The sequence below is a fragment of the Melanotaenia boesemani genome, chromosome 23, assembly GCF_017639745.1.
Source record: "Melanotaenia boesemani isolate fMelBoe1 chromosome 23, fMelBoe1.pri, whole genome shotgun sequence".
Classification (NCBI taxonomy): domain Eukaryota; kingdom Metazoa; phylum Chordata; class Actinopteri; order Atheriniformes; family Melanotaeniidae; genus Melanotaenia; species Melanotaenia boesemani.
In genome coordinates this window covers 13,049,314-13,066,868 of record NC_055704.1, presented here as the reverse complement: position 1 = coordinate 13,066,868, position 17,555 = coordinate 13,049,314, and the positions used below count along the sequence as shown (strand labels likewise).

Sequence of the window (17,555 nt, the reverse complement as noted above, 5' to 3'; positions counted from 1 at the left end):
CTCATCTTCAAAAGTGAGAATTCCATTGATTTTTCTTTTCTTTCCTTTTTGTTGTTAGCTATTGAACTGGGTGTATATGCACTGAATGGATCCAGGAGATGGAAAAATAAATCGAATGAAAACAAACAAACAGCTGTTGCTGCTTCAAACTTGTTGCGTACACCCTTGATGAACTGATTAGGTGGATAATACTTTGAACTGGTATGAAAAACCCCATCTGCTTGTTGCAAAATGACACACACGACACAAAGGGTACAAAGCACTGAAAGACCAGACAAAAAGTAAAAAAACTATATATATATATATATATTCATTTGAATGTCTTAGGAACCATTTATGACAAAACCATTACAATAAAGTGAAAATATAATGCAGCAGTCCTTTTTTTTCCTCCCAACAATCCACCAAAAAACATTATTTTGACAGAGAGGGATTAAACTCTGTCCACAGCTTAGTGCCATCTAAAATATTCTGCCTCAGTAAGCAAATCCTAAAATGCTGCTCTTCTTTTACAGTGGGAGTATTTGGGAGCTGCAGCTGTGTTTGTTTACTTGTTTCCACAAACCAGTGCACTTTGTGGCACACAGTTTTGTCTTGTCTTTTATTGAGTCCTATACAGAGCAGTGCAACCAATCTGCAATCACAGTGGAGAAAATGACAAAGACATCTTGAAAGTCACAGATGTTTTATTACAGTGATATAATCAGTAATGAACCAAATCGTCCTTGCAAAGCCTCCATTAACAGGATAATGCTACGGGGTTATGTTGATGAGACGGGCTCAGAAGTCTCTGCAGAGTTTTTATGATTCTGCAGCTCATACAGCTCATGTGTTAATGTTTCATACACTGAGGAACAGTCCGTCTTGTTCAGAGTCTGAGACTTACAGTGATTTGAAGCATTTAAGGGAGTCAGGACAAGACAAAGCTCAAAGAATAATGTAGCCCTTCTCGTTAATGTGACCTAGAAAATGTCTGTGTGTCAGGTAACTGGTGAGAAGCAACATGTGATGTAATGCACTAAAGAAATGACTGTTACAAGTCATAGACATGGTCACTGGATTAAATATATTTGCCTTTTAGTAAAATGACAACATATTAAAGTAATAAAGTACTTCCAGTTTGTAGTATTGCTTGCCATGCCAGGAAGTGAACTGCTTAATGTTCAAGTTATTGCAGCTGTACTCATGTTCTTATGTGTGGGCTTTTAAATTATTAACTTTGGACAAATTCCACCTCTTAAATTCAGCTAAGGGGGGTTGTGGGTAAACTTACCCCCACAATGAGCTGAAACATATGTCGTGCAATGTTGCAGGCTGGAACGGAGAGCTATCTTCAAAGGAATGCTCTTGCATTACCTTCCTTTAAAATCACAGGTAACTGTTAATATTTAGTTTTAAGGCAGTCAAATTTAGAGGACAAGAGATTAAATAGAGAGAAAAAAAGGAATAAAAAAGTTGGACCTTGTTGGAAGCATGAAATGTACAATTTAATGTATTGGTATTGTGACACTATGCAAAATACATCCCTGTTTTTTTTTAATGGCAAATTTATTAAAGTAAACTAATTACAATGATTCCAAATACATTCGACAATGTGTTTATTTTTAATGAAGTAATGAGTAGTGAAGCTTATGTGGTGCTAAACTGATAATAAAGACAATTTTGATAGTGAAACTCATTAAAAATGATCAGATTGTTTTTCAGCAGCAGCCAACACACATGTGGTCCTGCTCTCTGCCTTGTCTGTATATGTAACTGTTCCTGCCTAACCTAACTGAACCATTTGGTTACAGTAATGGCTCTAATTTGACAGAAAACAGTCTTGGATTTAAAAGAAACGAGGACAGGTAGTTTAAGGCTTGCTACTCATCACTTACATTGACTTTTTTTCTTCCAAGAATCTGATAGATAATGAATTCAGTTTAATTCTTCACTGTTTGGTGCTGATGCTGCCTCCTCTCCGTGTGCCGCGCCTTCTACCCCTCCTCCTCCTCCTCCTCCTCTTCCTCTTGCAGGCTTTCGGCATCATCCTCTCTCTTATCATTGGTGTAACCGGCTGCTGTGCGTGCTCCGTATTTACTCTCGGGGCGAGCCCCCTCCCCTCCTACCACATGCAACCCGACCTGCAGGTGAGCAGTTCAGCCGCGCCTTGCACGTTTTCTCCTAAATGTCACCCCGGGATTTCAGTGAAACTGGAAACAAAGCGTTTCGCTCCAAAAGCAGCCGAGTTGCCTTCAGGATTTTAGGGATTAATAAACGGGACGCGGTCTTGTCGCGTCCGAGGAGCGCGGCTGTCTGGGTGAGGAAAGAGTCGATGATCTGAACCGGGAACACTGTGGACCTGAAGGTGAATTATGTTAATGGTGTGCCTTTGCTTTGGGTTAGTAAAATAATAAAAAGGTATTAAAATGATTTTTTTTTCTAGAAAGCGACGGAGAGCTGAATCATTATGACAAACATGATGGATTAATAACAACTTGGTAAGCAATTTTATGATATTTCATACTTATTTCGTTGCTTTGTCTCAAACTTTGATGCTATGAACTTAATTACAGCAACAAATTCCTTTTATTATGAGGACTGAGAATCCTTACAGAATGGTTTGGGCGCTCAGAGGTCAGATGACAAACACGTCTGGAAGTTAAGACAGTAAATAAAGTGGTTAAACATATCTATAATTATTATATTTGATTAATCAGTTAAGTTGATAATCAGAAAAGGCTGAGTGGAATTTTCCAGACCCCAGCTTGGCCTCTTGTTTTGTTCAGCTAACAGGGCAAAACCTTTTACAAAACTTATGAAACTGAAAAATGACCTAATCCTGATATTTGCTATCACATCACTTGAGTGTTTAACTTCCATCTCCAAACTTCAGTTATCTATTTACTCTATCCATGCTTACTTATTAGCTTCAGCTTTACTAGTCTTTCTACATTATTAATAACTTTATAATGAAAAAATGTTACAGATGTTTGTTATTTAAAGGGTAAACTAAGTTTCAAATGGAGTGGTATTTTAAAGTAAATGTGGTGTAAGCAGACTGTATTGTTGTTTGTATTGTTGGAAAATTGGAAAGGAGACTACAGACATGGAACATGTTACAGTTGTTCCAGCAGTTACTAATGGTTGTCATGTGCTGCTGTTGCCAGCAGCCATAAATGCTGCACAGATTGAAATAAGAGTTTCATTTGAGGTATGTGTATCAGAAAAGTACCATAAATAGTCTTTAAGGTCATTGCTGTGGAAGTTTATTTAATTTTAAAGTTTTAAAATGACCGCTTACAACTAAGGCTGAAGAATTGTACTTTAATCTTTTGATTAAAATCTTCTAATTCTTATCAGTTATCTGTTCACCTCTTTTAGTTTTTGCTATAAGTATTATGTCATTGTTGTCAGTTTCATGGTGATGTTAGCACCGGAACATCACGTTAAGACAGCTCCATTTTCTAATCTTCCAAAGAGTTGGCATGCTCTTTATGTGTCCATGTGGGGTTTTTTGTTTGCTTCTTGCCCCAGTCCAAAAGCATGCATGTTCTGTCAAATTGTGATTTTAGATTAATTGTAGGTGTGTTTGGATTGGCCCTGTGATGGACTATCAACCTGGTCAAGGTGTGCCCTCCCCCCTGCACTGTTACTGACTGGGAGATCTGTTTAGATGCCAACCATAGAAAATAGATGAATACATCTGTTTGGGTAAAAAGCTACATTTTTGTCACTAAGGATACAGAGTTGTTTTTTTTTAAATGTACAAATAAAAAAACGTAATTTGCTTGTACAGCTATAGTGAGAAAACAAGTACCTTTTGGGGGCCATTCATGTACCTTTTCTTCTTAGGGTGTGTGCATTTAATGTGGACTACAATATATTTTTAAAATAACATGCATGTTTTTTTAAATTTTATTTTAATCATTCATACTGTGTCTCATCACTGTTTATCTGAATTTTTTTTTGCATCTATAACACTGTGTTATGGTTCTAAAATAGTTAAATGTAACCCTGAGAATTTGGCAGAATATAACAAAAGATACTCAATTCCTCTGTCCTTCTCTTTTCTCCTCTCCTCAGCCCATAAAAGCCATGCATAATCAGAGGCTCATAAACCTGACATGTGTTCACTTAGTGAGACTGTAACCTGAAGTCCAATCCTGAGGGAAACCAGGATGCACATCACTGCATCCCAGCTTTTAGGCAAGATCAATGTTGGAAGCTGCGGTTGCAACCCTGCTGCTGCAGCCATGCTGCTCTTCCTGTGTTTTGGCCTCCTTCCCACTGTGGCCACTTGCCCAACCTGTTGCCTTTGTGCCAGTGATATCATTTCCTGCAGTGGCCGCAATCTGTCCACGATCCCCTTTGATCTACCAAGCTATGCCACTCGACTGGACCTGAGCCACAACGCCCTTAGCACCCTGCGCGTGGACTGGATTTCCCAACCATTTGACCGGCTTGCTACATTAGTTCTCAACAAAAACTCCATAAGCCAAATTGAGGTGGCTGCCTTCACTATGACACCACATCTCCTTCACTTGGACCTCTCATCCAACCAGCTGACAGTGCTGAATTCATCCATCTTCAGTGGATTGAAGGAATTGAAAGAGCTGCTGCTGATCGGCAACCAGATCGCCCACATAAAACCAGGTGCCTTCAGTGATCTCAACAACCTGCAGAGGCTTTACCTCTCTGCAAATAGACTGACTTCCTTCCCCTTGGAGCTTTATGAGGAGTTCAAAGGGCCTCGTAACTTGACATTTCTAGACCTGTCACGCAACAGGCTTTCCAAGGTTCCCGTCCAGAGACTGCTATCTCTCACCAACCTAGGAGGAATTTATTTACAGGAAAACCCTTTGGTCTGTGACTGTACATTGCTCGCCTTGCTGGAGTATTGGATATGGAAACAGTATCGCCCTCTAGTGGATTTCAGAAGTGAATACCCATGTGGAGAAGCTGCAGGGCTGGAGGTCAACTGTACCCGTCAGGGAAAGTCACATATGCCCCTTGAGGCACAGACCTACCAAGCAGAGCCTGGTGAATGGCTAAGAGTGCCATGCCCAGGGCTGACATTACCAGTCCAGGAGGGGATGGTGATTTTCTGGGTTACCCCTAGAATGGCACTGAATTCATCCACCAGCGATTTGAGTGACAATCTATCAGTTCTTCCCAATGGCACCCTTGAAATACAAGGTGCACTAATGGAAGACGCTGGTATGTACGAATGTGTGGTGGCCCGCAGGCACTACTATAAACCCAGTGAATCTCTGGAGGTCAGAGTGATAGTTGGAAACGTTAGCTCTTCCTCCACCACCGGCTTGGCCCATCGCAGCAATACAGAACATTTCAACACTGCCTTCACCACTCTCGCTTCCTGTGTGGTCAGCATCATACTGGTGCTGCTTTATCTCTACCTCACCCCCTGTCGATGTCAGGAAGGCAGGGGTGGGGGCGCTCGAGGGTGCGGCGGGCGGGCCATCATTCTCTGTTCGGACCCCAGAGACGTAGAGTCGGGACAGAGAAGGTCGAATGGAAAGAGGGTGGCTTTCTTAGAGCCTCAGGCAGAGGACTCTGATATTAGTGCTCCAAAAACACCAGCAATGAACTCTGAAAATGCTTCCACTGAGGGAATACTCAAGAATGGAAGTAGGACAGTGGGACAGATCCTGGCAGACCCTGCTCACATGGCATAATGAGAAAAAGGACCCTCTAAACATTCCTGTATTCTTACTGCCCAAGTTTGTTTCTTTGTTTTGTTTTAATGATACTGTGAAAAAAGTGCATTTGATGTGAAGTGGTCCACTGTGAGTCTTGTAAAGTAGCTTTACACTGAGGTTTAGGTGTTTGGTTGAAAGCAGTCTTTTTTGTGGGCAGAATTTCAATTATGTCTCATCTGTAAGTGCTGTCTGTTTTTCATTTTCAAAGTTCATGTGGAAATGTTGCTTTTACCTCGGGAAATTGTAACAGCAAGGATTACAGAGATCATATTACGTGGGTGGGCTTTTTAAATTGGGCTGAGAGGGATATTCACACCTGATTTGATAAGCTGTTAGAGGCATCGGTGGGTTATTTTACTGTATCCGACATGTATTGTGAATATCATGGTGACCCTTGTTATTGTTAACCATCTGTCTCGTACTGTGGAGCAAAACATGCCAGTCATGTGATTTCAGTGATTTCAACTTATTTTGCAAGTGAAACTGTCTGTTACACACCTTTTCAAAATTCTGTGTAATCCTGTGAAAACCCCCGTATAAAAAACTAAGAGTACAAACTGTGTTATGCTGCTGTTGAGTGGACACCTACAAAATGATCTCTGCTTAATCAATAAAAGACTTATGCATTTTTTTTATTACTATAAGGAATATTGCTCACTCAGTTTGCATAAAAAGAAAAATAGAAGACAACCTCTGTTTTTTTTCATATTGTGAGAAAGCATTCTCTGAGATTTCTTCCTCTGCTTTGACTCCATTAGAATTTATAGTTTGCACTCAGAAAACATCTACAACCCTAATTCCAAAAAAGTTGTGTAAAGTGTAAACAAAATGTCATGATTTACAAATGTCTTCACCCAATATGTCTTTCACAATAAAAGATAAATAATATCCGATGTTGAAACAGACATTTGACAACTTCAAAGAAAAAGTTGCAGTGATTTCCCGGGGGCATCAAGATAACTAGCATCCAGTATTAACCTTTGTCCTTGTCCCTCACACTCAGAGATTCCTTCTAATTCTCTGAATCTTTTGATGTTATTAGAAATGGGGCAATCTTCAAAGTTGAGGAACATTCTTTCTAAAATTGTTTCACAATTTTTAGATGAAGTTTGGTGAATGTCTGACCACCTTTATCTTAGAGGCTCTGCTTCTCTGAAATGCTCTTTTTATACACAGTCATGTTATTGACCTGCTGCCAGTTAAACCTACTTAGCTGTCAAATCCTCCCTCTGTTGTTATTTGTGCCATTAACTTTTTCAGCCTGTTCCAACCTTTCTGAAATGTGTTGCTGCCATCAAATTCAAATTGAGATGGAAAAATATCTCAGTCTTAATATATTATTTATCTTCTATTGCAGTTGTTTCCAACCTGGGATCAGGACCCCCAAGGGGGTCCCCCAAAGTGCACAGGGGCTTTGAACATTCAGAGCCATTGTGATTAGAAATTAAGACCATGTCCACACAGAGACAAGTGGAAGTGTGTTCACTTATATTTCATTCACATGGAACTGGTGTTTTGGGAGCCGGAAAACCCAAACTCTTTATATTAGATCCCAAAGTGAAGAAATAAGAACTTGATTGGAACTTGTGTGTCCAATCAATTTTCATCCATTTACAGCGAGCAGCTGGAGATATAAGTGGAGCACTTTGTGTCTATCCTGGTAACCATGACCTTTCCTGCAACGTTTAATTAATAAAACATGCCTGAGAAACACAGCAGAGCAGATGACTTGTCTCTATTAAAAAAAAAGGCTATATGTTGATAATTTAACTTCATCAAAGCACAGGGCTCAGCCAGAATACATTGTAAATGGTGAGAAATAATAAAACACAGCACGGTTTTAGCAAGGGATGGGCAGGGGGTCCACGGCTTTTTATTATTTGTATGAAGGGGGTCCTCAAGAAAAATAGGTTAGGAACCATTGTTCTTTTGGGAATAGAACAAGAATTTATTAGCATTATTTTACACAGTGTCCCAACTTTTGGGAAATTGAGGTTGCCCACTTTTTTACTCCTTTTTTGTATTAAATAACAATTAGTTAAATAACTGACATGAGAAGGTCACAGTTAAGGTCAAGTTCAACTTTACAGAACAGTTAGTGTCTTTCAGCTCTTCTTTTTTAAGTAAAACTTTATTTATATAGCACCTCTCAAGATATAAAATCACAAAAGCAACCACCGAGCTCAAGTCCAAAGGAAGAGTTTCCATTGTCTGGGGACCACTGAACAGAAAGCTCTGTCTCCTTTAGTTTTAACTTTGTAAGGGGCACCATCAGCAGGCCCTGTTGATGGTGCCCCTTGGGGACCTGGCAGGGAAATATAACTTCAAAAGCCCTCTGAGATAGGATTTTGTCAGAGTTACAACCTCAGGGATAACCTAATTATTCCCAAGCTATCAGTCTAATAAACTAAATGCCTAAAAGTTGAGCCAAATGTATTACACTCTTCTCAGTCCTCCTTTGGGAAAGTCTGTGGTATGATGCCAGTGAGAAGAACCCAGCAGATAATTAAACCTCATTCAGGGAGATTCAGGGGGAGCAATATGGTTTATAGATCACTGGACCTCTTTACCGTCATGTCTGGCTTCTGTCCTGGGCCATTCAGTCTTCATACAACCAGAGTGATAACTATGTTTGGAATGCAGTAACTCAGAGTTGTTTCTCTCTGCCAAGGCTCCTTCTTTTCTTTAGCTGTGTTCTTAACCTTTATGGACATGGACCTTATGGAATTTCTGGATGATGTGCTGTTGGCTTCAAAGACTTCAAGGCAGTTTCACGTAAGAAGCAAAGGGGATGAGTATTAGCATCATCATGTCTGAGGCCATGGTCCTCAGCTTTAACACCATGGACTGCCCACTCCAGGTTGGGAATAAGTCACCTTCTTTAGTAGAGAAGTTTATGTATCTCGGGATTTTGCTCACAAGTGGGTGTGAACAGAGCTGGAAATTGAAATGCAAATTCGGGCAGTGTATGCTTTGGTGTGGACGCTGTATGAGCAGGCAAAGAAAACTGTATCCATCAGGGAGGCAAAGCTGTAAGTTTTCTAGTCATGCGCTGTGACCAAAGCTACCCTTAAGGGAAATAATGAGATTTCAAATAGAAGCAGCGGAAACGAGTTTCCTCTGAAGGATAATTTGGCTAACCAGGATAGGCTGAGGAACTCGTCAAGGAAGGACTCAGAATAGAATCACTGTTCCTCTTCATCAAAAAGAGCCAGTTGAGGTGGTTTAGGCATCTGGCCATGATGTCTTCTGGCCATCTCCTATGGGAACTGTTTCAGACATGTCCAGGGGGAAGCCTCAGGGCAGACCCAGGACTTGCTTGAGATTATACTTTTAGCTAGCTTGGGAATGACTCTGTGTTCCCTGGAAGTACTGAATGATTGAGAGATCTCTGCATAAACTGTTGTGTTTGTGACCAAGTGACAGAAAATGGAAGGGTGTAGCTATTTTTATGTAGTAAGTTTATAATTTCTGTTAGAAACCAAAAAAGAAGCTGAATTTAAACATACATAGCAATGTTGCTATCGAGTGACTGCACTGGCATCTGCATTACAGGGAGGGTGCAACCAGTGCTCATGCCAAAACATAGTCATAAAACAAAAATCTTGTTGTTGCTGATGCTACCATGAACTGAGATTCTTGTTTAGTTGACATCCTCCAGCATGACTTCAAGGTGATGCTTCAGCTCCAAATCTGCCCAATAGACAATGTGCACGTTGCTTTGTCCGCCATGTTGTGGGAACCCAGCTGCTGTTTACATTCACACTTTCAGGTTTCTCAACAGTAAACTTTGTGAAAAACACGTCTACAAACACGCTAGAATATGTCTTTACCTTGATAAGTTTACTTACTTAAAACTACTGATCGTTAAATGTGCATGCAGCCATTTTTTAACAGATGAATGGAAACCAGCGAATCTACAAACTGTCGGCTGCAACCAAACCATCGTACTAAAAATATATTTGTTAGTTAAATAGTCATTGTTCTGATAAATTAATATATTCTGGGTGTTATGGAAGAAAAACACATGTCTGAATATAAAGGATCAACTAATTAATTTAATACATATTAATGAAAATAAGCAGTAAAAATGTGAAAATAAATCAAAAATATGCAACAGTATATTTATTTATTACAAGTGCAATAAAATGTACAAGAAAAAACATGTCAATCTGATATCAATTCAACTTTGAAACATCTGAAAAGGGTAAACAGTGGAGGAAAGTGATGTCATCTGCACACGGAAGTTTCATCCAGATTGGTACCATTTCATTTAAATTCTGCAGCCAGTAACCCTTTCTACATGAATTCTCAGGTGTACCACCTCACCTGTTCACTCATCATCCAGTTCATCTAGTTGACACGTGATATATAAATTTTCCTTTAATATAAATATGTTTTATAATAATTTGAGTGAAATAACCCTTTCTATAAAGCAAAATTCAGATATAAAAACTACTAAGCTACAGACGTAATCATACCATATAACTGTCATATACTAAGCACCAAAAATAAATCAGTAAATAAATTAATTAATTAAAATAAAAATTGGTATTTAATTTGAACTTCCTTTAAAAGGCCATTGTTAGTCTAGGTCTATCACCTGCTTTTTTTGTGTGTGTTACTTTAGCAGGCTGGACGTCTACTCAGTATTCATCCACACTGTTAAAAATGGACTTCTTTCACCTTGTTACATCATCTCGCTGTTGTACAGATTCACAGAGGATTGATCCTTATTGCTCAAGACAGGAGTGGAGTTTGGGCTGGGCAATGAAGTGCCAGTCAACCTAGATCAGTAACACCGATATCAAAGGGAAGAATGCCTTTATGCCCTTGAGCTCACTGTGACCCAGATTCCTCCATCCTCCCTTTGTTTGATCTTTATATATGTGTGGAATCATTTACAAGGTGCCACAAGGTCTGTTTAATTTATTTTAGCCACACATGTCCATTCTACCAGTGTCTTAGCATTAGCTTTAACCATCATAACAGAACACATGCTAGTAGCAGTGGAAACATTTTGTCATGATGCTGAAATAAAATGTCTTACTTTTGGAGGTGAACTGTGTTATTTTCTCTTTCTGAGTAGCACATGTCTCTTGTCTTGTTTGGTTTCTCCCTTTGGCCACATCCATTTTAGGATTACTTGGATATAAATCAAAAGAGACAGTTAGGGTGAAAAAAAGAGAAGTATTACATCAGAAGGATTTAATGATGACAAATAACCTCTTAGTCAGTCAACAAATCGCCTTTCCAGAAATCCTCTTTACAAGCCTTTTCTGTGGCTACCAAAAACCCTCTTCTTTATTATCTGCTTTTGGATTGTAAAGACATTTAATGCAAATATTCATTATTTTAGTAAAAGCTTGAAAAGTCTTTGCAATCAACCAAATGCTTTTAGAAGAGCGATCCAATGGCAGGTATACTGAATAGAGGTTTGAGGTAGTGATGGATCTTTAATTACCTTGCTTTTCACAGGTCTGCACCGTGACCTTTGGAAAGTGTTGCAAGTGCTGTAAGTCCAGTGGAGCAAAATAACAGAATCTTATTTCTTGTTTCAGTCAGCAAAAACAAAAAATGGTCACTTTGATGAATAATTATGGGAGAAAGAGTAGAATAAGATGCTTTCATCTGCTGCTTCCAATTTAAAAACAAATTTTTTTCTTTAGTCCAACACTGATGAGGATGAAAGAGAAATTATAAACTCCTGGAGGGATGCTTTAATTTTTTACATTTGCACACATTTATATCTTCTTGTAACATACTGAGCTACAACTTAAAGCTAAGGCTGCTTTGCGCTCTCAAGCAGTGAGGCACATGGATTTCACAAGATGTTGAAAACCCTCTTTTGAGATTTTGCTCTACACTTACATGGTTGCATCATTTCTGAGGATTTGTCAATGTATATATAAGCTGCCATACTCCAATGTTTTTTCTTTTGGGATTAATTGACAGATTTGTGAAATAGTATGTTTTTATAGGTGGAAGTAGTCCTTATAAGATGTAAATTGGGGGCCATGAAGTGGCACACAACAGTCACAGAGAAGTGGCAATTACTGTGATTGACTGGTATTTATTACCTCCGCTGAGGTGGAGGTAATGTATATGGAAGCACTGATTGTCTCTCTGTCTGTATGTTAGCAACATGTAATGGAATGCAAAATGTGTGGACAGATTTTGATGAAATTTTGAGGAAATCTCAGAAATGGAATAAGGAATAACAAGTGATTAGATTTTGGGGTTGTTCCTGATCATTAGGATCCTGATCACCTGGATCCAGGAATTTAAAAAAAAGGTTCTTTACCATTTTGAAGAATTCTTCATTTTTCAAGACTGTATGATTATTATCAAAAGTCATGCATTAATTAAAACGTCTCATCAAACATACAATAGTTAGACATGTAAGTATATTCCAATACAAAAGAGACATTTAATCTAGTCTCAGTCTAATATGAATGTAGTAATTTACTGACATTCATAATTCACAAGCCAGAGTGAATATAATAGTTGCGTGGGTTGTAGCTGAAATACTAACAATGTGAACACATCTGAGACAATGAGACCATTTAGCAAACCGTTTATTTTGTTTAATTAACATGATTTTATTTACCTTCTGCTTTTTGCTGTGCAATTACTGGACGTTGTCCTGACAACATCATCTAAAACTATACCTATACTATACAAAAATTATATTGCATAAAATCCAAAATGTATCAATTGCTGGAACCACTATAAAGTTTTTGAAGGTTTGATATTGTTTAAAATGGCAAATTATTCTGTTATCATTTTGATTAGGTGTTAAATTAGCTAAGAAGTTGTTAGCTTAGCTGAGCAGCTTTTAGCCTAACTGAGTGTTAGTCAGGCTGAGCAGAAGTTAGCTTAGCTGAGTAGCAATTAGCTTAAAGAGCAAGCTTAGTTAAGCAGCAGTTAGCTTAGCTGAGTACCAATTAGCTTAAAGAGCAAGCTTAGTTAAGCAGCAGTTAGCTTAGCTGAGCAGCTTTTAGCCTAACTGAGTGTTAGTCAGGCTGAGCAGCAGTTAGCTTAGCTGAGTAGCAATTAGCTTAAAGAGCAAGCTTAGTTTAGCAGCAGTTAGCTTAGCTGAGTAGCTTTTAGCTTAGCTGAGTAGCTGAGTCTTCCTTTCTGCTTCTCCAAACTGAGACTGTGCGGACCACTGTCTACTAATACTCATAAGTACTTCACACAGTCAAATTTTAAATAAATAAATAGATGAATATTCCTTTACATATCGTTAAGTGGCGGTACATAAATGGTTTGTTTTGGAAATAGTACCTTTTAACATTATGTGGTTCTACAAAGTATGGCAGGGCTGCCATACCTAGTGTTCACCTGCCACTGTGAGCAACACTGAGTTTAATGTTGTGGATGTTTAGGTGCATCTAATCTTAAGAATTTGTAGTGCCTGAGCCACAGCTGCTCTAACAATGTTACTATATTGTGCAGAATATTCAGCAGTGAGTTTCAACAGGAGTGTAAATCAGAGTGCTTAAACATATTTTGCATGCTTAGAATGACAAAGTGCTTGAGCCAAAAACAGTGAGTGTTTAGTAGCGAGAGTAGATGTTTCATCTACTAAAATGCTTCAGTTTAAGGTGAATATCAGAGGGAGCGGAGGAGGTAGACACAGGAGGGAATGTGATTCAGTGCTGAGAGACTGATGTGAGCTATTTGTTGAAGGGATGACTGTTTAACTCACAATGAGATAGGCAGGAATAGTAATATTACAACTGTAGATTAAAGTCAGATTGAAATTACTTTAAATATGTGTAGATTAATCTTTCTAAAGACAACAAAAAGAAATTTATAGGTGGTGCATAGTTATACTTACCTGCAATTTTACAGTTCATGTTAGTTGCTATCATATTGTGAGCTACAAGCGCTGTGAGATTATTCAGTGGACTTGCAGGATAAATGCAGATCATTACACAAGAAACTAAAAAAAAAAAAACCACACAAAGCTCTTAATTTTTTTCAGTGTTACCAATTATCAATGTATTATCACTTTTGGTTGGTGAAAATAGAAGATCAGACACATTAGAATTGGCTACCAGGCTATAAATAAATGGAGATAATTCACAGTCACACACTAATGATGGTGGTGTGATGAAGTATAAAGGAATAAATTGGGAAACTTGGAATGACACAATTAATTTAATTTCACCTCAGGCTTTCTGGCTCAAACTTTAAGAATTATGTTCATCTCTTAACCCCAAAACTTCCTATTCAACAGCAAATAAGTCAAGCAAAAGGTATCTGGCTATACAAAATGTGAAAGTAAGTTCAAAGTAACATCTTGTGGTACATATTTTAAATAGTAGCTAAATACTTCATAACTGCTAAGCACTTTGGAACTTCTGAAGATGTTTGTTTTACTAACCTTGACTGCACATTTCCACATTGCTGCAGTTAGACATGCCATAATAATGCAAATAATCTAATTAAATTATCCTCAGCCAAATTTTCAAGCTAAAATAGGATCAACAGTTTTTAGGGGCACGGGAAAAATAATGGAGTAGTGTGGATAGTATGCACTGAGCAAGCAACAGGTATGAATATTGTATATATAATATGTCCCAAATTTCCCTGAGGACTCTCCAAAGGGATTAATAAAGTATTTCTATTCTATTCTATTCTATTTTATATATATATATATATATATATATATATATATATATATATATATATATATATATTTGAGCGACATGTACCTATGTACCTCAAGATGAAACAAGTAGGTGTGAGGTGTTGAGACAGAGGGAAGCTGTCCACTGAGTTGAAGATGACCCAAATTCTGTAGGAAAAAATGTGAAAGGACAACCTTATCTGTAAAGTAATTTCCTCTGTCTCTGAGGCAGCGAGGCAGCTTTGCCCTTAAAATTGTCAGATCAGATATTTCAGTCTGAATGTAGGGTCACCGCTTGGGAACATCAGGATGTGAGATGCTACCTATTTTTCTACATTATTAGGCCTCGTTATCTGTTGAATGTGGTCGGGATTGTGGATGTTTGTGTCTTTATTACTACAGCTTTCATTGTAAGCTGACTTGCTATCAAAGGGGAATGTTAATGAGATACAGCTGTATTTAGGATAAAGATGCTGGCTTCCCACTAGGAACGAAACGTGTTTTGCTGAACTGCTGCATGGTGGCTGCAGATTTCAATTTACACTAACAACCTTTTCATTGTGGCGCTGCTGCAGCAAAACAATTGCTTGTGCAGTTGCTTTTAACACAGCGTGCACCTGTTAATGGTGAAAAATACAGTTTATGATATGATTTGAAAAATAAAAACATGATAGTTGCCCAACTTTAACTTTAGAGGAGTCGCTTACAGTTGTTGAAGTTAACATCATCAATCACCGTCATACAGTTAAGCTGTTTTTAAATGCTTGGGAAATTTAAACTACAGTTAAATGTATATTCTTGCTGACATGAAGTCAAAATGATGGCCACCAATTATTTTCATTGTGTATCATGGAGAGAACTTCTAGCCTGACTCTTACCTCAAACGATAAAAATAAACTTCATGCTGAAACATTAGAAGGCATGTGGCAGCAGCACAGCTCAAACCCTGGCTGAGACACAAGCCTCACACAGCTGGTGTTGATTGCTCTAATCTGTTAACATGGGAGCCAAAGGTTCTGCACACACACCTCTTGGTGAGAAGCTGGATCAAGAGGTACTTGCATTTATGTTCATTCCCCTATAAAGAAAACTAGAAGGGTGTCTTGAACATTTTCTCACATAGTCCACAAATATAAAAAAATCTGAACTCCTGCATTATCAGTTTCTATTACAGCATGTAACACTGAGATTTTGGATTTTCTGCTCGCTGACTGAATCTTCAGTGCAAAACTGAGTGAGTGTATGGTGAATGAAACAGATTGGTCCCAGTTTCTCAGTGCGAGGTTAAAAAAGCTGGCTTCTTGTGATCTTTGAACAGATAGTAGTGAGTTAAAAACCCATCCACACACTTCCCAAAAATCTTCTGTTGAGAAAATCTCTTCTTTTCTCTCCGTTAATGTTTATAAAAAGGACACTATTGTTTCAGATTCAATCACTAGAGTTGCCTAAAACCCAACGGAGACAGGATTTATGTGGTCGATTTCTTATGCATGGTGGAATGTGTCAGTCTATCAGGCATAGACGTGAACTCAATTTACAGAATCGACACTAAAGTAAACTAAGCTAAATTTCATCCCATAAATGGTAAATGTAAATTAGTTTCTGGAACAGTAAACCACATTTTTTGTCATGCCTTCATATTATTATATCATTACATCATCTTATTATGTTTTATTTTTATTATGTTTTTGGTCTTCCATCTTTAAATCTTTCAGAAATGCTTTAAACCAAGGGTGTCAAACATACCGCCCGGAGAGCCAAAACCGGCTAGCCAGAGATTTCAGTCTGGCCTGTGTGAGGAATTTGGTAAGTGTAAAAATGAAAAAGAAAAAGAAATGTTTTCCAACAGGATAAAGGAGATTCATTACATGACAATGTACTTGTACTTCTAAGCACTGAAATGTAGGGAATTCAGGAATATTTAGTATTATTTATAGGCTATTATGCTGTTATTCTGCTGGTTTGGCCCATTTGAGATCAAATTGTATTGTTATGGTTCCTAAAATAAAATGAGTTAGATACCTCGTTAGACATAGCTGAGCCCAATTCCCTTGTTGCGATATTTGTTGCGAAAAAGGAAAACACTACCTTGTCAAGTAACTGTCAGTTATAAAGCAGCTTCCTACTCTTCCTTGCTAGCTTTTTCTTCTAACGTGGAAAACTCCGTAGTCCTCTTCCCACACCAGATGATGGAGGGATGTTATCGTCCATTTCAAACTGGAAAATATCAAACATACTCTCAAGGGTAAGAGGGGGGAATTTGGTGCAAAATGGGCTTCAGTTGCATTCCACTTGAATAACAAACTGAAAGAATTCATAGTCTTTCTGTCCATATATTTAATAACTATGTGCATTATGGTTTTATTTTAATTCCTTTTTATTTCTGATGTTGATCTTTGTGTGATGTTGGCCTGTTTGAGGGATTATGTGTCAGAAGTGTTGGGCAAGGGGAGGTTTTACTGACTGTACAATAGTCTAAAAAAAAGTTAAACAAAAAGAAAATTCGGTTAAAGGCTGGTATCATTCAAATGCTTTGGATTGTCCTCTAAAGAAAAGTCTGTATTTCTTGTTTTCTTTTATTTTGACTGAAGTCTTCCAATTCTTGCAAATGTATGTTACTGAGGAAAGAATAGGAGAGATTGGATGGTGTTCAATTAAAAACATCGACTGATTTTTGTTTATTTATTTATTTTTTATCTTCCCTCTGGTGAATTCTTTGTGCTTTGCCTGCTGTCAAAATGCTTTTTTTCATCACTTGTCAAGCAGACAATGACATTGTAGAAGCATGTGCTCTGGTATTTCACACTGCCTTCAGCAGGACTGCCTGTTTTTAGATAAGCCAAAGTAAGAACACGAATGAAGATGTTACATTTCTGCAAAATACGTGAAGCAGAATTTTCATTTAAATCACTTTTAAGTGATGTAACTGTATAGCTAGTATACAATAGATGCAGTGGATTTCTCTACACTCTATTCTTTCTGTTGATCCTAATTGTGTACCTAATGTGTAGACAGTCTAAAAGGTAGGGCTTATATGGACAAGCACAATGAGGAAAGGAATAAAGAGAGCAAATGGAGATTAACTTGATGGAAGAATGTCAAGATGAACTTGTCAGCTGCTTGCCTGACAACCAAGATTTAAAAGGAGTGTTTATAATAATAATATATTATTTTTTTTCCAGGTGTTTGTAGTGATGATACAGAATGTGACA

General features: G+C 38.0%; 1 protein-coding gene across 2 annotated transcripts; it reads left to right on the top strand.

Annotated features, from left to right (window-relative positions):
* Positions 1–2,081: 2,081 nt before the first annotated feature.
* LOC121634657 (amphoterin-induced protein 2-like) lies at positions 2,082–7,052 on the top strand. 2 transcript variants are annotated; one of them, XM_041977483.1, is made up of 3 exons: positions 2,082–2,347; positions 2,426–2,480; positions 4,066–7,052. In XM_041977483.1, exon 3 carries the CDS (start codon positions 4,161–4,163, stop codon positions 5,676–5,678), a length of 1,518 nt encoding a protein of 505 aa, XP_041833417.1. In that variant the 5' UTR covers positions 2,082–2,347; positions 2,426–2,480; positions 4,066–4,160; the 3' UTR covers positions 5,679–7,052. The 2 variants fall into 2 exon arrangements, with proteins under 2 accessions (XP_041833417.1, XP_041833418.1); XM_041977484.1 differs by having other exon boundaries at positions 2,093–2,129.
* Positions 7,053–17,555: the final 10,503 nt, after the last annotated feature.